Here is a 22,644-nt window from a genome sequence, read left to right as displayed (position 1 = left end):
ATCACTCCATTACAAGTGACCTATTTGCATCTTTTCATTGCACAAGTGAAGTTATTTAGGTATTCCCTGATTTAAGTTTTCTGTTCTGTGAAGCATTAGATATCAGCAGTAGGTAGAACATTGACTGATGATGATCTTTGCCAAAATAGAAGTGCTAACTCTGAAAATCTTTCTGTGTTATATGCAGAACTCTGCAAATATTACATTAATGTATAAAGTGATTAATTTCCAACAGGCAATCACTGTAAGGCTTTTACAGAAAATTAGATGCTTGCTTGCTTATTTATTTGACATTTGTGTATTGGGATGGTCCGTTCTGGTCAGAAGACCCCGTTTTCAACAGAGGCCTGGTGAGAAAAGCTCCAACAGTACAAACAGCAATATATAAAATAGGAGAAAAGTTATTACAGATACATATGAAGACATACACAATGCAGTATGAAAACATTGTCAGAGGAAAATAAGCATATTTGCATATAATATGTGTAGTACAACCTGGTCTTAGGAGAACTGTGGAGTCTGTTGAAGGATCACTATCATGTAGTTCTTAGGTTGTATTAGGAGAGTTGACAGCCTGGGATGACATGACTGACAAGCCATAATGCTTTACCAGAGATTGCCTGCATTAGTCTCCTTTGGGCTTCAGGCTCCAGGGCAAAGGCTCTTGCCTCCCCCATAGTGCCTTTTTTAGGCCATGCCATGAGGTCAAAACTACCAACATGAAAATTTAATCAAAATGTAAATTAAACGTTATGCTGCCAAACACTAGGAGTCTAAACAAGAAACAGCACTCATTGCAAGCATTCTTAACCCTGGAAGAAGCTAACATGGTTCAAAGCTGCCGAGAGCATCACAGCCATACCAGGTTACTCATCTTGTCATTTATTCAGACCCCAAGCAGTGGGCAGCAAAACAAAACAAGGTGGAGTTGCAATATATATAAAAGGCATACACACCTCTAGGCTGGTCAAACAGTATGATGCACAGGAAATACTCCAGGTGCAGTTAACAATTGGTAAGACCCCTATTCAAACCATAGCTAGCTACAGGCCTCCAACTCTGACTCAAGATGGCCACTCCACCTATCTGCACCTCTTCGAATCTTATCAAGATTCAACCCTTTACCCTGATCCCGGCCAACTTTTACTATCCAACCATAGATTGGAAGAAATACTCATGCCAAAACACAAATGCCCAGAGAGTCCTTGATTTCATCAGTGGCAATGCCTTGCACCAGCTGGTTGACACCCCCACAAGAGGTGAAGATATCTTGGGCTTGGTATTAACCAACATGAGTAACTACTGCAGCATCCCTACAGTCTCAGCATCCCTGGTAAGATCCGACCACAAAGCAGTCACACCATCTCCCCCAACACCCCCCCCCCAACACCTAGGGTCAAACAAAAAAACTTCTCCAAAGCTGATTACAAACTCCTGAGGGGAAGGTATAAACAGCTTAACAGCCCCTCCCTCTGCACAGAAAATGGCACATGTGTCTAAACTTACACCAAAGTACTATATGAGCATTTATATAGCTGCATGGAATTCCAGACAGGACAAAATCATCCTCCTCAAGGAAAAGTAAACCTGTTTGGAGGACATTTACAATAAATTAACTTTGTAATAAAATGAAAAAAATGCTGTTCGGTCCAAGAAGGAGTAGGTGTCTAGTTGGAAGCAATCTCTCCTTAGCCTGAACAAGCAAATGAGAGCACTAGTGAAATCCTCCAAAGCAAACTTCGAGGTCAAACTGGCCAAATCTACTAAAGACAGTCATAAGGTTTTCTTCACGTATGTCCGCAATCTCAAGGTAAGCACCCAGATCTATTCAGAACTGGTGGTCAAGAACACCACAAACACAAACCCTGTAGATATAGCCAACCTGCTGGCAGACAGGTTCAATGAAAACTTCACTCCTCTGCCCTCCCATCAGTAAAACAGTACATCTCCAGTACCTGCCCCCCTCCACTTATCTCTAGGGAGCAAGTCTTCACTGCCCTCTCAACGGCAAAGACTACAGCCTCCATGGGACCCGATAATATCCCAGGCTGCATCCTACATGAACTCAGGCAGGAACTTGCAGCACCATTAGTTACCCTATTCAACCAAAGCCTGAATATAGGTTTTGTCCCAGCCAAGTGGAGGAGAGCTACTATCATCCCTTTGCACAAAAGTGGAGCGTCCAGCGAGCCAGGAAATTATAGACCCATCAGCCTAACTAGCCTGATCTGCAAGGCCATGGAGTGGATTATCATGGACCTCATTAACAAGGACATTGGCAACCTCCAAACACTTGTTCAACCACAGTTTGGTTTTGTCAAGGGGAGGTGATGCCTGCTAAATTTGGTTGACTGCTTTGAAACAGTCACCAAGGCCATAGATGAGGGTAAGAAGGTGCACACCGCCTACCTTGACCTGGCCAAGCCTTCGATACTATTCCCCACTCAGGTATAAGAAGTAAACTCTCTCAACTAGACATCAATCCATATGTTACCAGATGGGTAGCAAACTGGCTCACTGATAGAACCCACCTAGCCAAAATTGGGGAAGCCACCTCAAGTAGTAGACCCGTAATAAGCGGTGTACCCCAGGGATTGGTCTTGGGGGCTCTGCTGTTTGGGATGTACTTCTCAGAGGTGCAGGCCAAATCTAGTGAGCTATGGCTGACCAGGTTTGCAGATTACTGCAACCTGGGTGCTGTCATCAATTCTTCTAGTGATGTGGACATCCTCCAAGAGGGTCTCACCCAAACAAATGACTGATGCCAGAAACATGGCCTAAAGCTGAATGCCATAAAAATGCATCATCATCCCTTTTGGGGAGAATGATATCCCCACAAATTATCACAATGATAATAAGGCACTAAGCATGCAGTCAGTTGTGAGGGACTTGGGAACCAGGTTGATAGCAAACTGACTTTCGACCACCATATTGCCTCCATTGTACGGAAAGCTTTCTACATGGCCCACCTCCACCATATTGCCTCCATTGTACGGAAAGCTTTCTACATGGCCCACCTCATTAGTAAGGGTATCTCATCCAGGGACAAGGTGGTCATAACATCCCTGTATTCTTCCCTTATAAGACCGATTATTGAATACAGTGCCCCTTTCAGCATGTACCTCACAAAGCACATGCAGCAGCTGGAGAGGCCACAGAGATTCCTCACCCAGAGAATCTAGGGCCTCAAACATCTACCTTATACAGATAGGCTAAAAGCCCTGTCCCTCTACTCAGTTTCCTACAGACTCCTCAGAGGTGACCTCTGTCTGGCATACAAAACAATCTCAGACCCGGCCTGCTGCATAGCCGCAAGTCAAGGTCCACTCGAGTAACCCACATGTGAGACCTCAGCCTGGTCTGTGATATCAATAGGACTTGTTGGCGGGACAGATTTGTGTTCGAGAGACTCCCCCTTTTGAGGAATAGACTCCCTCTCCATGAAAAGCAGAGTACCTCATTAAACCTTTTTAAGTGCAACTTGGATAACTGGATGGGGAACAGAAAATACACCCCCGGGATTCCACCTGTGTCCCTGCTGGACAGTGGCATAGAGTGCTGACTTGTTGGAACATTGGCTAAATTCTTGGCTAGGCTTGTAAGGGCCTCAGGGCCAATAGCCTAGTAACTTCCTATGATCCTAAGAGAACTTCTGTAGGGTAGTGCATATGTAGAGGGGGAGGGAGGAAGTATATGAGGTATTAGCCAACAGTAGAGCATGAGCACAGCCAAGAACTAAGCTTTTGCTTTAGGGATGTTTTGAAAGCTACAAGTTCAGGAATACCTCAAGCTGATAGTGGGAGTGAGTTCCATGCTTTAGTAACACTGAGAGTAAAGGCTCTGTACAGGTATTTTAGAGGCTTTGGAGATGGTGTAAGTGTAATTGCTTTCATATGAATTTTGTTGTGTTTCACTGTTTTTAGCCTGTCACAAGTCCTGTCGTACCTGTGTTGGCCCAGAATCGGAGAACTGCATCCTGTGTCTGAATCCAGAAGAAGTACTCCAGCTTACACATGAAGAAGATGGACATTATTATGGTGTATGTCAGTCTCAGTGCAAGTCTGGCTTTTATGTGGACCACTCCCAAGTGTGCCAAGGTGAGATACAGCAATTTTGAGAATGCATCTAGTTTTATTACTGTAGGTTAAAAAATAATTAAATAATGGCCTTCTCTATACTCTCATCTTCTGAGTGAAATAAGTTAAAAATCAATTGCTTAGCATTCCATTATTCATTTAAGTGATCACCCTTTCTATGGAAGAGTGGCCTTGTGATCATCTAGTGAGCATGTTATGTTGTGCATGATGCAGGTTCAGCTAATCACCCACTTGAATCTCCCACTGGTGATGTTTTACATATGGAGTAGTAAATGCTTTATCAATCATCCTGCTGTAAAATTGTATGTCTGTAGCACAAAAGGCTGCTATTGACTATAAATAAGATGCAGTTTGTGTCTCAGAAACTGTGGATGTCCTTCCTTAGATCTCTGTTGCCATATTTCAATACTTGTGGATTATCTTGCCAAGGGTACTGTGATGTCCAGCTGAAAAAGAAGTCTTGACACTCCATGTCTGGCACATGATCTCAGCCCATTAGTGTATAGGTACACAAGTAGGTATTATAGCAATACTGATGCCTGGGTGTGGGTAATGCTGGATTTACCCACGGTTGGTGTAGTTTGGTCACGAGGGTGAAGCCCGAGTGGCCAAACAAAACCAACCGTGGGTAAAGCATTACCTACACCCAGGTGGTATTGCTATTATACAATGACATTATTTAAGAAAAAAAATAATTACTTTTCTTAAATAATGGCATTGTATAATGCCTCCTTGCTGCCCTTCCGCAGCTGTCTGGTATTCTGCAGCAGTTCTGATGTACTGCGCATGCATATGCCTACGCAGTACATCAGAGCTGTAAGCAAAAGCAACGGAGAAAGCAAGATCTCCATTGCTTTTTAAAAACTGTTTAGCTATGTTAAATGGGTTTAACATAGCGAGACAGCTTTAAAAAAAGCAACGGAGAATCTCCGTTGCTTTTTTAAAGCTGTCTCACTATGTTAAACCCATTTAACGTAGCGAGACAGTTTTGAAAAAAGCAACAGAGAAAGCAAGATCTCCGTTGCTTTTTAGAAACTGTCTCGCTATGTTAAAGGAGTTTAACATAGCGAGACAGCTTTAAAAAAGCAACGGAGAATCTCCGTTGCTTTTTTTAAAGCTGTCTCGCTTTGTTAAACTCATTTAACATGGCGAGACAGTGTGAAGCAATGGAGATCTTGCGTTCTCCGTTGCTGTAAAAAAAAAAAAAAAAAAAAAAAGAGTTATAGTAATGTAAAAAGTCTGGGCGACCAGACCTTTTTCAATTACTATAGCTCTGATTTACAACGTGCACGCTGACCAATCAGCATGCACGTTTTTGAATATTAATGGGGGGGGGGTCATTGTATAATTAGACTATTTTTCCTCCATTCCAAATGCAGTCTGTCTGTCTGTATCACACATTCATGTTTTTCGTGTTTCACTGTCACAGTCATTACATTTGGGTTATCTGCTTGCAGGTAGCCCTCAGCCAGCCTGATTATCAAAGTCTTGAGTCCTGCGTCGGTTGCTGTCTCTTCTTCCATGACGTTAGGTAGTCAGGGGTATAAAGCATGCAGTTGACGCCATTACATCAGTCTTTCTTGCCATGCTGTGCCTGAAGCAGAAGCCGTTTGCAAGTGCTGGTCAGCCGACTCCTGAAATTTTCATCTTCAAGTTTCAGAACCGAAGTCTTCGGATCCTTTTTCTTGCTCTAAACCGATGTCAGTAAAAGTTAACAATTGTATTTCTTGTGGAAAGCAAATACCTCATAAAGATTTTCATTGGTACTGCATTCCTTGCTTAGGCCCAGACCACAATGTCCCTCGCTGTCAGTTTTGTGCCTTATTCGATACTCATACTGTTCGTCGTCAGTTCATTTTCGCATCTAACTATTTCAGTACTTGGTTCAATTATCCAGAAATGGCTTCAGTAAGCCATCCGACTACTGACATTCCAAAAAAAACGTAAAGATAAAGACAGAGACAGACTGCATAGGTCCAAAGCTGCCGACGATGCTTCCATTAAGCTAGTCGCCAGTTTGCTGGTACTCAGTGAGGTGCTTTCGCAGCCCCTGATACCCGCTACTTCAGATTTGCAGGCCTCTACTGAGACCCATTCGGAGTCTGGTATGCCGCAAGATGCTTCTTCCACTATGGAATGTGCAGATGTCTCCACCTTGGATGGATCTGGAGATGCTGTGCAGGCTTCTGAGGGTGTATTCAGACCTACTGACTTGCATATCAAACCGACGCCATCTTCTTCAAGGTCTAAGTCTCGATCCACATCTAGAAATCCGACGTCCAAACCACATGGTCAAGCCCATATGCCTAAAAAACAAATGATAATAATGGCTGAAGACCTTATTACTCTAATTAGGAGAAACCACCCTTCTCACTCTAACAGACCTAGAACCGATTTTCCTTCTGATTCTTCTGATCAGGATTCTGAAATTTCTGTTTCTTCTGATAACCAGGATTTGGCCTTATCTACCTATGAGAATTATGATGCAGAGGACTCCATTCCCTCTGCTTCCCCTCCAGAAGATTTCTCTCTTGTTGAAACTTTGCACACTCTTAGGGAGCATTTCCATTGGGAAAGCCAGGATTACTCTGACTTCAAAAAGAGGCTTAGGGAATTCTTACTCCTGCCTCAACACAGGCCTTTAGCTATCCCCCCATGTACTGGACATTGTAGATGATGCCTTCTTGGAATCTAGCCTGGCCCCAGACAAACTTACCCCTGGCTCCCAGGAAACCTGACAGGTGTTAGAGTACCTGATTCTCACAAGTTCCTCTTTAAGAATCCTACTGCGGACCCAGAGACCATTTCACAGGGACCCAGATACATTAAGGCTACTACTGCCAAAAATCCTACCCCCTCTGATAGAGATTTCAGGGCCCTGGACAGATGGGGTAAGATGGTGTACAGTTCTGCTACTTTCTCCATTAGGGCCTTAAACTGCCAGTTTCATATGTTAAAGTACCAGCAACATCTTATTGGATTACTTAAACAGAAATTGATGTTGATTCCTGACTGTGCTGAAAATAAAGAATTGCAGGATTTAATGCATTCTGCTGAACAAGGTGGTAAACATACTTTGCAATGTGGCTTTGACTCCTTAGAGGCATCTTGTAGGGCTGCTGTTACTGGGTCTGTTCTTAGAAGGCATGCTTGCCTTAAGAAGCAAACTCTGCCAGATCATGTTAAATCCAAATAACAGGATGCTCCCTTAAACCAAGACCGCCTGTTTGGCAACAAAGCAGAAGAAGTTCTTAAAAAGATGGAGGAAAAAGCTAAATCTATGCAAGATTTCCTGCAAGTACAGCCTCCCAGATTTAGTAGGCATTGGCCTTCTATGAATTGGTCCTTTCCTGTCTCTTCCAGGCTTTCTCAGTCCAAATCCAGGAACAGCAGACCACCTAGGCCACAGTCTCAAGGTACTCCTAGGCCTAAGCAGTGGGGGGCTCCCACTTCCAAAACTGGAAGTAGTAAGACACCCCCTATGGTAAACTGTCACAATGACTTAACCTTAAACCTTCCAAGCCTTGCTCAACTGACCTCTGCTTTAGGGGGAAAGATCGCCCTGCATGCAAAGAACTGGGAACTCATTACTCAAGACAAATGGGTTTTAAATATTGTTTCCCAAGGATACAGATTCCACTTCCACACCTTACCAACCCCAATAGGTTGACCAAACCTACCCCCAAATCAGTGGGCAGAGGCTCAACAGCAGGTTCTCTCTCTTCTAAGCATCATGGCTGTTCAACCTGTCCCAGCAGAAGAATGGGGACAAGGTTTTTACTCCAGACTTTTCCTGGTACCCAGAAAAGGCAACTCCTGGCATCCTGTCCTGGACCTATCTGTACTAAACACCTTTTTGGTAATTCCAAAATTCAAAATGCTAACTCTTCATCAGATGCTTCCCATGCTGGGCAAAAATGCCTGGTTGGCAACACTGTTCATAGGTTCATAGGTAGGTACTAGGCTATTGGCCCTAGGGCCTATATAAGCCTAGTCAAAGGTACCCTGGCTTTCACCACCCAAGAAAATTATTTTCCTGTGCCACTGTCGAGCAGAGCCACAGAAGTGATCCCTGGTGTTAATTTCCTATCTCCCATCCAATCATCAAGATTTTTCTTGAAGAGCACTAATGATGAGCTTTGTTTGATATAGATAGGTAGTTTGTTCCAGAGTATGGGAAGTTTCTGGGACAGGAATCTATCCCTCCTGTATGTTCTGTTTATTGTGGTGACAAGGTTTAGGTCCCTAGACCGTGTAGCTCGTAGGGATTGGGATTTCTTTAAGTGGAGATGTCTAAAAGCTCTGGGTTTGACATAGCTTTGTGTGTTAGGCAGAGATCGCCTCTGAGTAGGCAATATGCAACGGAGTAAAGCTGCAGTTTTTTGAGACGGTCTGCACAGGGCATCTGTTTGAGGCTGGTAATCCTCTTTGTGAGGTATTTCTGTGGCCCTTCCAGTTGTTGTAGATGTCTTGTGAGGTACATACCAAAAGGGGCATTGTACTCTATAATGGGTCTAATGAGTGACGAGTAGAGGGGAACAATGACCTCTTTTTTCCTGGATGAGAAACCTTTTGTGATGGTGTGCCACGTAGAAGGATTTCCTGACTACTGTGGCGATGTGATTATCAAAGGAGAGACTACTGTCCACCTGTGTCCCAAGGTCTCTTATCACACTTTCAGTGTTAAGTAGACTACCGCCTATGTGGTAGTTCATGGGTATTTTCAATGCACTTTTTGGCATTGAGCTTGAGGCCATGGCTTTGACACCAGGCATCTGTCTCAGCGAGGCCCTTTTGTAGGATGTCCACATCTTTTGGAGTTTTGACTATGGCTCCTAGTTTGCATACATCTGTGAACTTCATTAGCCAAAGTCCTTCTGTGTTGGCATGTACTTCAGAGAAGTAGATACCAAACAGGAGAGGACCCAGGACTGAACCCTGTGGTACTCCACTTGTCACTGGTCTGAAGTTGGATTTGGAGTCTGATACTTTCACAGTGTGGATTCTGTCAGTGAGCCAGTTGGCAACCCATCTTGTGACATAGGGATTTATACCTAGTTTAGTGAGTTTATCTATAATTCCAGAGTGTGAGATGGTGTCGAAAGCCTTGGCAAGATCTAGATAAGCTATGTGAACCACCTTACCCTCATTCATGGCTTTGGTGACTGCTTCAAAGAAGTCTATCAGGTTTAGGAGACGTGATCTGCCTTTTACAAACCCGAACTGGGTGGGGTCCCGAGTTTGGAGATTACCAATATCATTGTTTATAAGTTCCATGATGATACATTCCATAACCTTGCAGACCAGGCTCGTTAGGCTAATGGGGGCGGTAGTTTCCGGGGTCTGTGGTGGCTCCCCCTTTGCGGAGTGGGATAACTGTCGCTGTGTGCCATTCAGTGGGCACATAGCCTGAGGTGAGGCTATGATTGAACATGGTACTTAGGTGGGGTGCCAGTTCGTTTTGTAGTTCATGTAGAACACAGCCTGGGATGTCGTCAGGTCCCATGGATGCTGTGTTCTTGGCTTTGGATAGTGTGTTTTTTTACGTGTGCAGCCGTGATTACAGGAACTTTGCATTCTTCTGGTATAGAGATGGGCCCTTTAGGGGATGGCAGGGGGGTAAAGTTAGCACTGAACCTGTCTGCTGGGATGTTGGCAATATCAGTTGGTTCTGTATATTTAGTGCCATTGTGCTGTAACTCAGAGCAGATCTGAGTGTTGCCATTGAGATTCTTGACATAGCTATAGAATGCTTTGTGGTTGTCTTTAGAGTCAGTGGCGATTTTGTTTTCATAACTAGCTTTGGAGGATTTTATGAGGGATCTCTGCTTCTTACTGAGGCTGACCAGGGAGTTTCTCCAATCATGGGATTTTACTCTTTTTTGCAACAGTTTCTTTCTTCTGTTATAGAGTTTGTTTATGGCAGGGGACCACCAGATTGGCTTCCTTTTTTTGGAGGATAGCATCTTGGTTCTGTTGTGGATTGTACGATCCATGCACTCGTGTAAGTGCTTATAAAGTGCATTTGTGTAGGATTCAGCAGTCATACCTCTATTGTTCGTCAGCATGGGTGTCTTGAAGTTTGCCACTTCTGTCTTAAGAAGCGTGAAGTTAGCTTTGGAGACATTTTTTACTGTGGTTTCCCTAATGGGGGGTAGGAGAGGGAAGTGGATGTCTAGGGTGATTAGCTTGTGGTCGGATCTGACCAACGAGGAATTTACCTCTGGTGTGGAGCACCAGTTGCCCATGCTGGTAATAACCAGGTCTGCCCCTGGTGGGGGTGTGGATAAGTTGATCCATGGCATTGGAATTTATATATTCCAGAAAACGTTGAGAACAAGAGTTGGTACATGAGTAGTTTTCCCAGTTAATGGTAGGGTAGTTGAAATCGCCCATTATTAGGGTGTTAGGTTGTACCCTAATATTTTCCAGTGTATTAAGAAATGAGGAGTGGGAATCCTGGGGCATGGTGGGGGATCTGTAGCAAGCTACAATTTGGATTGCGGTCTTGCCCAGAGTTAGTTGCACTTGGATAATCACGGATGCATTATGCTGAACAACTAGCCTGGAGGTGTGGATATCCTTAATGAATATGGACACCCCTCAGCCTTTAGTGTTTCAGTCCAGGTTAGGTGGCCGAAAGGTGTGGTATGAATTATAGCCTGGTAATGCAGGGGTACTGTCTGGAGCCGTGAACCAGGTCTCTGTCACTGCACAGATGTCAATGTTGTCCATTTTAAGGAGTGCCTCGAGTGAGTGCATTTTGAGGTTTAGACTTCTAGCATTGAGTAGCAATACCCTCAGATTCTTCTTGCCTGTACTTGTTAGGGTGGTGAATTTGTCATTTGAACCTTGCCTAAAAAATGGCACTATAGGGGCGGCTAGAGCCTTAGCCAGTATCCGGAATCCTAGGGGCAACAGGTGCAGGCCATCTCTGGCAAAGCATCGTGGTTTGTCGATCATGTCATCCCAGGCAGACAGATACTGGAACCCCTTAGAATGACACCAGAAGCTTAGCCGATTGTTGAAGTCAATCATTTTGTCCTTGTACTGTGGTATCATTCTGGGTGATGGCAGGATGCTACTCAGGGTTAGGGTCATACCTGCCTGGGCTACAAGATTGGACAGCTCCTCCATGTCCCTTTTCATGTAGTCCAAGGAGGTACGTCTCGGGTCATTCACACCAACATGGACAATGACAGAGTCATATCTGTACTTGTTATGGAGTGACCTGAGTGCATGCGTTATATGGCAGATCCTGGCACCCGACAGGCAGCTGTGACAGTAACTTTCTCCTTGTTTAGCCTGGTGAGTGGAACATCAGTATGCCTGACTATAGAGTCACCTATGACTAGAGTGTTGGGTATGTTGTTATGCCTTATGGACTGCGGTTGAGTGGCACACTGAGTTTGTGGGCTATGTGTCATTTGGGTTGTGTTGGGGGGTGGAGGTTGCTTGTGTTTCTGCTTTGGAGGTCCCTGTTGCTTGGGCAGGTTTTTACTGAGACCCTCCGTGAATGTAGGTGTGTGTTTTGTGTTTCTATGTGTGTGTTTTTGTGGTGTAGGTTTTGAGGGACTATGTGCTGAGTGTGGTGTGGTGCAAGTGTTTACCTTCTCCTGTTGACTGTCTAGTCCAGTCTTGGGTGAAGAGAGCTTTGCTTCCAGTTTGGCTATATAAGTGCATCTCTCACAGGTTGTAGTGTTGGGTGGTAGGAGGAGAGGGTTGTCTGTGTACATGAGGCAATTACTGCATTGCCCCAAGATGCCCAGATTCATCAGGTAAACAGGAGAAAACACCGGGAGCTGACGCTTAGACATGCCTGGATAGGTGCTTATTTGTTAAGTACTAGAAACTGTTTTCCTCTAGACAGTGAGGAAAGTTGAGTGCTGTAGTAATTTATAGATTATTTAGTGCTTACAGTAAGTTCTGAACAAGTGCTGAGCTCAAAGAAACAGCCTTGAGTGCTGAAACAAAAAACTGGGTAGTTCTAAGAAACAAAATTAAGCTAGAAGGCTTCCCTCCAACACAGAAAGGCTTGGGGGCCTAGAAGCCTACAAATAGTCCTGGACACAGCAAATCTATATCCAGACTAGACTACCCACAGGAATTGGATTTAAAGGAATCTTACCTGCACATCCCTATAAGGGATTCTTGCAGAAAATACCTACACTTCAGAGCAGGCTACCTGCAGTTGAGTGCTGTAGTAATTTATAGATTATTTAGTGCTTACAGTAAGTTCTGAACAAGTGCTGAGCTCAAAGAAACAGCCTTGAGTGCTGAAACAAAAAACTGGGTAGTTCTAAGAAACAAAATTAAGCTAGAAGGCTTCCCTCCAACACAGAAATGCTTGGGGGCCTAGAAGCCTACAAATAGTCCTGGAAACAGCAAATCTATATCCAGACTAGACTACCCACAGGAACTGGATTTAAAGGAATCTTACTTGCACATCCCTATAAGGGATTCTTGCAGAAAATACCTACACTTCAGAGCAGGCTACATGCACTATCAGTTGTCTGCATTGCCCTTTGGCTTATCTACTGCACCCAGGGTATTCACAAAATGCCTAGCTGCAGTCATTGCATTTTGCAGGCAAAGAAATATTCAGATATACCCATACCTGTACGATTGTCTAATTCAGGCAGAAAGCCAGGACATACTATTAAATCATTTGGCATTTGTAAAGAAATTCCTAACCTCGCTGGGGTACACCATAAACGAAAAGAAATATCACCTAGTACCCTGCCAACAAATTGTATTCCCGGGAGCAAGCTTAAATACAACTTCCCAGATGGCCTACCTCACGCCAGAGAAACAAGTTTATCTGGCAGCCTTCTTCAAATTACTGGCCGCAAAGACCCAGTTAACTGCAAGGAAAATACTGCAAGCTCTGTGGGTTCATGGCCTCTTGCATCCTACTAATTCCATATGCAAGACTCCGTATGACGAAACTACAATGGTATCTAAAAAGCCTATGGTGTCAACATTCTCAGGAGTTGGAATCACTGATTCCTATTATCCTTGTATAAAGGCAGAATTCCTTTGGTGGGCAGAGGCCTGCTACCTCAACAAGGGACTGCCATTCACTCTACCCCCTGCCACCCAAATCGTAACAGACACATCAGACTATGCATGGGGGGCTCACTTGGCAGGGCAGTGCATTTAGGGAAAATTTAACCTGAGTCAAATGCACCTGCATATCAGTCAAAAAGAAATGTTAGCTGTACAGAATGCTCTGACAGCCTTCAAGGACCACATCCTTCCGGGACAATTATTAGTAAAAACAGACAACACCACTGTTATGTGGTACATAAACAAGCAGGGGGGAACCCACTCATACCAACTCTGCAGACTATCCATGGCTCTGTGGAACACAGCCTTGAGCTACCAAGTGCACCTACAGGCTCAATTTCTGCCAAGCAAGCTAAACTTACTGGCAGATGACCTAAGCAGAAATCTCATGGACCCACACAAGTGGAATCTGGAACTAAAGATATTCAACATGTTGAGAAACAAATGGGGGAGCCCAGAGATAGACCTGTTTGCCTCCCCTCAGAACTACCAATTGGACAAATTCTGCACAAGGACTCCCCACAGACATGCTTGGAAAGTGAATGCCCTGTCCTTCACCTGGGAAAACCTCTCAGTTTATGCCTTTCCCCCTCTGCCTCTCTTCTCCAAAGTTCTACTAAATATCAAACAGGACAAACCAAGGACAATACTCATTGCACCTGACTGGCCACGCCAACACTGGGTACCCCCTCTTGCACAGTGTGTCACTGCTCGAACCATGGCACCTGCCTCCGAACCCTTCCCTGCTGTCCCAGCAGGAGGGCCAGATTCTGCACCCCCAGCTTTAAACCCTGAACCTTGCAGCCTGGCTAATTACCTGATCTCTCCATTACCATCCCTCAGTAAGCAAGTGCTGGATGTCATTCTGGAGGCAAGGAGGCGTAGTACTAGAAAATCCTATACTGAAAAATGGAAAATATTCTGTTCCTGGAGCCAAACTCAGGGGATGGGCACAACAGTGCCCAATTTACTGCATATTCTTCAGTACTTAACAGAGATTCTTCACAAGAGCCTTTCCTTCTCTTCTGTTAAAATCCATGCCTCTGCCATTTCAGCACATTATAATACGAAGCCACCCCTCTTTTCTTACCCACTGCTGAATCAATTCCTCAGAGGGGCCAAAAATGTAAAACCACCCAGGTAAGCCCCTACTCCAGCCTGGGACCTTAACTTTGTATTGGAAAAGCTCACTCTACCTCCCTTTGAGCCAGCTCCAACTGCAGAGTTGAAATTCCTTTCTTGGAAAACAGCCTTCCTTCTAGCCATCACTTCAGTAAGAAGAGTGTCTGAATTACAGGTCCTCATGGCAGTGGAGCCCTTCATCATCTTCCATACAGACAGGGTGTCCCTCAGGACCAATCCTTCCTTTATGCCCAAGGTGGTATCCAGTGTGACCCTTAATCAGTCCATTCATTTGCCAACCTTCTTTTCTAATACACAGAACAAAGGAGAATGAATACTGCACTCTTTGGACTTGCACAGACAACAAAGATTTTATTTGGACATGACTAAGCCTCTCAGAAAAGCTGAACAGCTGCTAAGTTGCCTTTGCTGCAGGGGCAGAGGGGAAGGCCATTTCAAAGCAAACCATTTCTAAATGGATAGGCCATTGCATTCATTTCTGCTATAATCACCATGGAAAACCTACTCCACAGGGGATAAGATCACATTCCACCAGGGCTGCATCCACTTCAACAGCCTTTCTCAGAGGTGTTCCTACCAGGGACATCCTAGAAGCTGCTACCTGGAGTTCTGTTCATACCTTCACCAAGCATTACCACTTGCCTATTTTCTCTAAATCCAGAGCTGGTTTTGCTACTGCAGTCTTGCAGGGCCTAATAGCTGGTCCTAATGCTCTCTAATTGGCTCCTCCCTTCCTTAGCTTTGGGAATGAACCCAAATGTAATGACTGCAACAATGAAACCTGAAGAACATAGTACAGTTGTGTACACTTACCATAAATGTAGATGTTCAAATGTATTCACTTTTGCAATCCTAGTTACCTTCCCTCCAGCCCCCTGACTTCTATTTGCTATACCTCTCTTCTTGCTTACTATGTTTAAAGCTTTTTGGTGTATTTGCTTTTTTGTTGGAGGTGTAACCTTATATATTGCTTCCCATTATGGGGACACCTGACATCTGGGGCAGGAATAACTGATGTAATGGCGTCGGCTGCATGCTTTAATCCCCTGACTACCTGACATCATGGAAGATGGGAAAGCAACTGACGCAGGACCCAAGACTTTGTTAATCAGGCCGACTGAGGGCTACTGCAAGCAGATAACCCAAATGTGATAACTGCAACAGTGAATACACTTGAACATCTACATTTATGGTAAGTGTCACAACTGTACTTTTGTGAAGAATAATGTTGAAGAGGAGGAGTGAGGTTTTGGGGAAGGCAGAAGTTGTGTGGTTATGTGATGATGGACAGAATGAAAGTTGTAAAGAAAGAGCAACATATGGAATGTACATTGTATGAAAGTGGAAATAAATGTTAAGATGTCTTGTCTTTTCTTTTAATGCATGCATGCCTATGTCTTAAGTAGTAATTTATTAAAGGTGTTTAAAAAAGACTTTGGCTGACTTTAAGGATTCAAATATAAATCCAGGCTGTGTTAATGCTCAGTCGTGCTACCCATGTAGTCAGTCTCTCCACTGAATACAGTTATGATGCTGCAAAGGCTTTCTTTTAGAGCTGTGGCCACCAGTTTGGGCATCCATAGGTTTGCTTGCCTTCACCTCCAGTCCCTCTCTGAAGTTGTCAAGACCACAATTTTGGACTTCCCTGTTAATAAGGACATCCTGTTTGAAAAAATGGCAAAGACATGCAGGAGTTAAAGCAGATTTTTCATATATCAGTCCCTAGTATTAAATTAATGTATTCATTCTCTAGTTTTGTTTTTAAGGAAGAAAAGACCCCTCAAAAGGGTAACAAATGTAGAGAAAAAAGAACAAGTAAAACTTCGGTGGGATTCCAAGCCTGGGAAAGTCTCTTTTTCCATAGAAACCTGCTACTAACTGACTATCTTTTGCCTCCTCCTTTGCAAGTCCCTCTATCCCAAAGGCTGAATCTGTCCCTTCCAGTGTGGGAATGCATTACACAGGAAAATGGATCTTGTCCATTATGCAAAACATTCACAGAACATCTTGATGGGTTGCATTTCTCTCTGAGGGGAATCCCCCCACACACACACACACATGCAAATTAATCTCCTCTCATCCATCTCTTGGTTCACATCCTGCTCTCATGGGGGTACTGTACAACCAGTTTCTCCTCAGGCCCAGAGGAAAAAGTTTCTACTCAGGGCTGTTAATGGTCCCCAGGAAAGAAGGAACATGGAGGCACATTTTACAATTTTCATACCTTTTTCAAAGTTTTGTCCTTTAAGATACTCTAGATTCAGACCCTAGTTCCCCTTAATCCTGTTCATAGGTTCATAGGTTGGTACTAGGCTATCAGCCCTAGGGCCTATACACGCCTAGCCATAACAATTCCCTGGCTATTTCTTCCCACACTATTTACTTCCCTGGACCCCTGTCTAGCAGGGCAACTGACATGATCCCCGTTGTGAATTTCCTTTCTCCCATCCAGACTCAAAGAACTGAAGGATACATACATGCACATCCCTTTACATTCTGCCTACAGGTAATTTCTCAAGTTTGTCTCTTCATCACAATTTCACTTGTCAGCTGGACCCTTTGGGATGTCTGCACCTCCCAGAGTCTCTGTAAAGTGCCTAGCTCCAATTCAGGGGAAACCAGTATTTACCTACCTGGATGACCTAATCCAGACCACGTCCCATGAAACTCTGCTGTTACAGCTCAAATTCACTATGTCTCTTCTGGAAAGATGGATTCATTTTCAATATCAGGAAGCCTCTCCTGACTTCCTCCCAGGATATAGTCTTCCTGAGTTACAGAATGAATACCCTGTCAATTACAGCCTTCGTCCCTAAGGAGAAAATGCTATCTCTTACCAGTTACTTCCAGTCCTTGCTCCCCCTGTCTGTGACTTCAGCAAAGGAGATTTTAAAGATGTAGAGTACATGGCAGACCCAGTTATGGCGGTGCCTTATACCATATTACATGAGGAAGATGCAGTGGTCCCTAAAGTCTCTTTGGTCTCAGCACTTTCCCTATCTGGACTTTTAAATTCCACTCTTGTCCTTTCTAAAGCAGGAACCGCAATGGTTGATCTTTCAAACTAAACTTAACGCAGGAGTTCCCTTCTTACCACCCACTATCATCCAGAACCTTCACACAAACTCATCCTTTTTGTCTGGGTTGCATGGACAGACTCCACAACAGTTCAGGGACAGTTGCTACCAAGAAAATTCAATGAACACATCAATGTGAAGGAGGTGAAACCCCTCCTCTAAGTCCTATAGGTGCTCTTTCACCTGTGGAGCCAAGGCCTCTTCTGTTGTGTAGCATGTTAACCAACGGGGGTGGGGGGGGGCACCAAGCATTACCAGCATTGCCAGCTGTGTAGGCTAACTGTGGCATGGGACATGGAAAGGAACCTGTCCCTATGGGCAGTTAACATACCTTTGGAGTACAATGTCCTTGCAGAGTCCTTCAGTAAATTCAGGGAAGAGCCTCAGGAACAGATGTTTTACGTATTGATTTATCACAGTTGACCTGGAAAGTCCGACTGGGATAGATACCTTTTTCCAAGCAGAGGCCTGTGGATTAAAGCTCCAGTATTCGCATATATAGACTATACAGGATATTCTCCTTTTTCACTTAGTATGTAATATTTTCATTTTGGTTACATACACATTTGTGCATACATAATTAGCTGTAGCAGATGATTAATGCTAACCTTGAATCATAAAATTTGTCTGTAGGAAAAAGATAAAATAAGAAGTATCCTGTGCAGTTGTACAAGGTTGTAGCAGATTCCCTGCAGGATGCACTGTCGGAAATGCTGGGCAGGCAGATTGGTGTGACAAGGGAGATGATTTTTCCTGAGCTGTGATACAGAATCAGAATTGCCTAGACATGGTAAGGCCTTGCTATCTCTATAAGTATGATGGCTGACAAAAAAAGCAGTTACTAATAAATGGAAATCTGAATCTAAACCAGCTATATTAGAAGTAGTGAATCTAGTAACAGAGATAAAACAACTGGAATTGGGATCTTTAGAAAAAGACATGAGCAAATTACATAAGAAAAAATTGGAATTGTGGGAACAATACATACAGGACTGTGGTTTAAAAGAAGGCAGGACTTAAATGAGCTGCGTAATGTTTGAAAACAATTGAGTAGATTGTAAGTGATGTATAATGTTTGCAACTAGGAGTGTTAGTATGGTTTGTGAAGTAAAATGCTTGCAACTAAGATTGTGTTGGTGTGTTTTTTTCATTTTTATAAATATATGGTTGTTTATGATGTGAGTGATGGCTTAATAAAGATTTTGCTTAAAAAGGGGACAGGAATTGAATAATATATGTAATGTTGCTTAGGTTGTATGATGTATATCAATATATGTGAAGCATAATGTTTGTTAATTTTAACTTGTTAATACAGTTTGGTTACTTTTATATAAATGTAAATGTGCCTGTGTCAAAAGTGATAATTCAATAAAGGTGTTTAAAAATAAAAAAAAGAAATACAAACAAAAACAAGAGGAGACAAAAACTGACATTTGGGTTGAAATTCGTAAGTCGTGGTACGATGAAGGAGAAGGATTAAGTAAAAATCAGTAGTTAAGAATTGTAATCTGCTAAATGTTTACATTAGTAGATAGATGGGGAAGTGTAACAGTTTCCACATGGGAATTTAATACAGAACAGCTGTCATTTTGTTGGAGGTATTGCAACTTGTGTTTTCTTCTGAATCGAATGTTATCTGGGTGTAGCGCAAGAGCAGAGTAAAGTGCCTTGCAGATGCTGATGTTCTTCGTGTTTCACTGTTGCAGTCATTACATTTGGGGTAATCTGCTGGCAGGTTGCCCTCAGTCGGCCTGATTAACAAAGTCTTGGGTCCTGCTTTGGTTGCTGTCCCTTCTTCCATGACATCAGGTCGTCAGGGGTATAAAACATGCAGCCGATGCCATTACATCAGTCTTTCTTGCCGCACGGTGCCCGAAGCAAAAGCAGTTCGCTAGTGCCGGTCGGCTGACTCATGAAATTTTCATTTTTGAGTTTCAGATCCGAAGTCTTCAACTAAAAAGCTAAGTACCCCGTTGGGGAAACTTTTTCTTGCTCCTTACCGATGTCAGTAAAAGTTAATAATTGCATTACTTGTGGGAAGCAAATACGTCATAAGGATTTTAATTTGTACTGTATTCCTTGCCTAGGCCCTGACCACAACGTACCTTGCTGTCGGTTCTGTGCTTTATTTAATCAACGCACTATCAAACGTTGGTACATTTTTGCTTCTAAATATTTTGGCTCATGCTTTAATTATCCAGAAATGTCATCGGTTAGCGATCCGACTACCGGAATACCTAAAAAACGCAAAGCGAAAGACAAAGACAGGCTGTTGAGGTCCAAAACTGCCGACGATGCTTCTCCTAAGCCAGTCGCCAGTTCGCCAGTACTCAGTGAGGTGCTTTCGCAGCCCATGATATCCGCTACTTCTGATTCACAGGCCTCTACTGAGACCCATTCGGAGTCCATTATGCCATGAGATGCTTCAGTTATGGAACCCTTGGATGTCTCTAACTTGGATGGGTCCGTAGCCACTGTGAGGGTGTTTTCAGGCCTACAGATTTGTATATTAGACCGACGCCATCTTCAAAACTAAGGCCAAAATCTTGACCTATGCCTAAAAAACTGACGCCTAGGCCACATGTGCAGGCCCCTATGCCTAAAAAACAAATGATCAAAATGGCTGAAGATTTAATTACTCTGATCGGGGGTAGCCAACGCCCCCCCTTCTAAGAGGCCTAGGCAAGATATAGATTATGAATCTTCTGAACAGGATTCTATTTCTTTTGACTCTTCTAATGAACAGGAATTGTCTATACCTACTTATGAGGACTCTGATGCAGAAGATTCCATTCCTTCTGCTTCTCCCCCTGAGGATTTTTCTTTTGGGGAAACTTTACATACCTTAAGGGAACATTTCCACTGAGAAAGTCAGGATTTTTCTGAATCTAAAAAGAGACTTAGGGATTTTCTTCTTCTTCCTCAGCATAGGCCTTTGGCTATACCTCCTGTTCTAGACATTGTTGATGATGTTTTTTCAGAATCTAGTATGGCTCCTGATTCTCTGCCTCCGGCTCCTTGTAAGCCAGACAGATACTACAGGGTTCCTGACTCCCACAAATTCATTTTCAAAAATCCTGTTGCAGATCCTGAAACCATTTCTCAGGGTCCCAAGGGCATTAAGGCTTCTACTGCTGAAATCCTACCCCTTCTGATAGAGATTCCAGGGCGCTGGATAGATGGGGTAAGAAGGTTTACACTTCTGCAACCCTGGCAATCAAGGCTTTAAACTGTCAATTTCATATGCTAAAATATCAGCAGCATATCATGGGACTGCTTAAACAGAAAATTATGTTGATTTCTGACTGTGTGGAAAATAAAGATTTACAGGAGTTATTGCATTCAGCTGAACAAGTTGGAAAACATATTTTGCAATGTGGTTTTGATTCTTTGGAGGCCTCTTGCAGGGCTGTTGTAACTGGGTCTGTGCTAAGAAGGCATGCTTGGCTCAAAGAGCAAAATCTGCTTGATCATGTTAAAGCAAAATTGTTAGATGCTCCTTTACAACAGGACCAAGTCTTTGGTAATAAGGCTGAAGAAGTTCTAAAAAAGATGGAAGATAAAGCTAAATCTATGCAAACTGTGAAAGATTTCTTACAAGTACAACCTCCAAGATTTAGTAGACACTGGCCTACTAAGAACTGGTTTTCCAGTTCCTTCGAGAGCCACTCAAGTCAAACCCAGACATTCCAAAGGCACCAGGTTTCAGTCCCAAGGGACTTTCAGAACAAAACAATGGGGTGCCTCCTCTTCCAAATCTGGAAACGACACCTCCCTATGGTAAGCAGTCTCAATGACATCTCTTTACACTTACCAAGCACTTACCTTTTAACTGCCCCTTTGGGGGGAAAACTGGCTCTTCATGCAAAAAACTGGCAACTTATAACCCAGGACAAATTGGTTTTAAATATAGTATCCCAGGGATACAGATTTCATTTCCACACGTTGCCAATTCCAAACGGATGGCCAGAGCTGCCCCCAAATCAGTAGGCAGAGGCCCAGAAACAAGTAATTTCCCTCATGAGCATGGGGGCTATTCAGGTAGTACTAGAAGTAGAAAAGGGACAAGGTTTCTATTCAAGATTTTTCCTGGTACCCAGAATAGACAAATCTTGTCGTCCAATTCTGGACTTACCTACTCTAAACACCTTTCTGGACATCACAAAATTCATGATGCTGACTCTTCACCAGTTACTTCCTATGCTAGGCAAAGATGCCTGGTTGGCAACTCTAGATTTAAAAGAGGCTTACCTGCATATCCCAATCAGGGAATCTTGCAGAAGATACCTCCGCTTCAAAGCAGGCTTCTTGCATTACCAGTTCTCTGCACTGCCCTTTGGCTTATCTACTGTGCCCGGGGTCTTTACAAAGTGCCTGGCTCCAGTAATTGCATTTTGCAGGCAAAGAAATATTCAAATATATCCATACCTGGACGATTGTCTAATTCAGGCAGAAAACAAGGACATTCTTCGAAAACATCTGTAAAAAGAGTTCTAACTTGTCTAGGGTACACTATAAAAAGAAATCACAACAGGTACCCTCTCAAAAAATTACATTCCTGGGTGCAAGTTTAAATACAACTGCCCAGATGGCTTTCCTTACGCCAGAGAAGCAAATTCATTTGGTGACTTACTTCAAACAGGTGGCAGCAAAAACCCTGCTTTCTGCAAGGCAAATACTGAAAGCCTTGGGGTTCATGGCCTCCTGCACTCTTCTAATTCAATATGCAAGACTGCCTGAGGAAACTTCAGTGGTATTTAAAAAGTCTATGGAGTCAGCATTGTCACAGCCTGGAAACAATGATTCCTGTCATACCTTGCCTGCACCTAGAGTTCCCATGGTGGCCAGAGGCCTGCCACTAGAACAAGGGACTGCCATTCACACCACCCCCTGCCACCCAAACCCTAACTACAGATGCATCAGGCTATGCATGGGGTGCTCATCTGGCAGGGAAGTGCATTCAGGGAAAATGGAGCCCAAATCAAGTGCACCTTCACATAAATCAAAAAGAAATGCTAGCTGTACAGAATGCACTGACGGCCTTCAAGGACTACCTTCATCCAGGACAATTACTGATAAAGACTGACAACACCACATTTATGTGGTACATAAACAAGCAGGGGGTACACACTCCTACCCCCTTTGCAGACTAGCCATGGCGTTATGGAACACGGCCTTGACCTATCAAGTACAATTACAAGCTCAATTCCTGCCAGGAAAACTAAACACTCTTGCAGACGTTCTAAGCAGAAATCTCA

At 43.5% G+C, this 22,644-nt stretch overlaps 1 protein-coding gene across 1 annotated transcript in view; it reads left to right on the top strand.

Moving 5' to 3' along the window:
* The window catches only part of LOC122792799 (extracellular matrix organizing protein FRAS1-like), a 4,352,848-nt gene that overhangs the window by 840,675 nt on the left and 3,489,529 nt on the right, over nucleotides 1–22,644 (top strand). The window contains exon 16 of the mRNA XM_044060368.1: nucleotides 3,924–4,097. Coding sequence (XP_043916303.1) covers nucleotides 3,924–4,097 — 174 coding nt within the window. The remainder of the gene's footprint in view (nucleotides 1–3,923; nucleotides 4,098–22,644) is intronic.

The sequence above is a fragment of the Protopterus annectens genome, chromosome 2.part0 (genome assembly GCF_019279795.1).
Source record: "Protopterus annectens isolate FY-2018-M chromosome 2.part0, PAN1.0, whole genome shotgun sequence".
In the NCBI taxonomy this organism is placed as follows: Eukaryota; Metazoa; Chordata; order Ceratodontiformes; family Protopteridae; genus Protopterus; species Protopterus annectens.
Note: the sequence above shows the minus strand (reverse complement) of the source record. Positions and strands in the feature narration are given on the sequence as shown.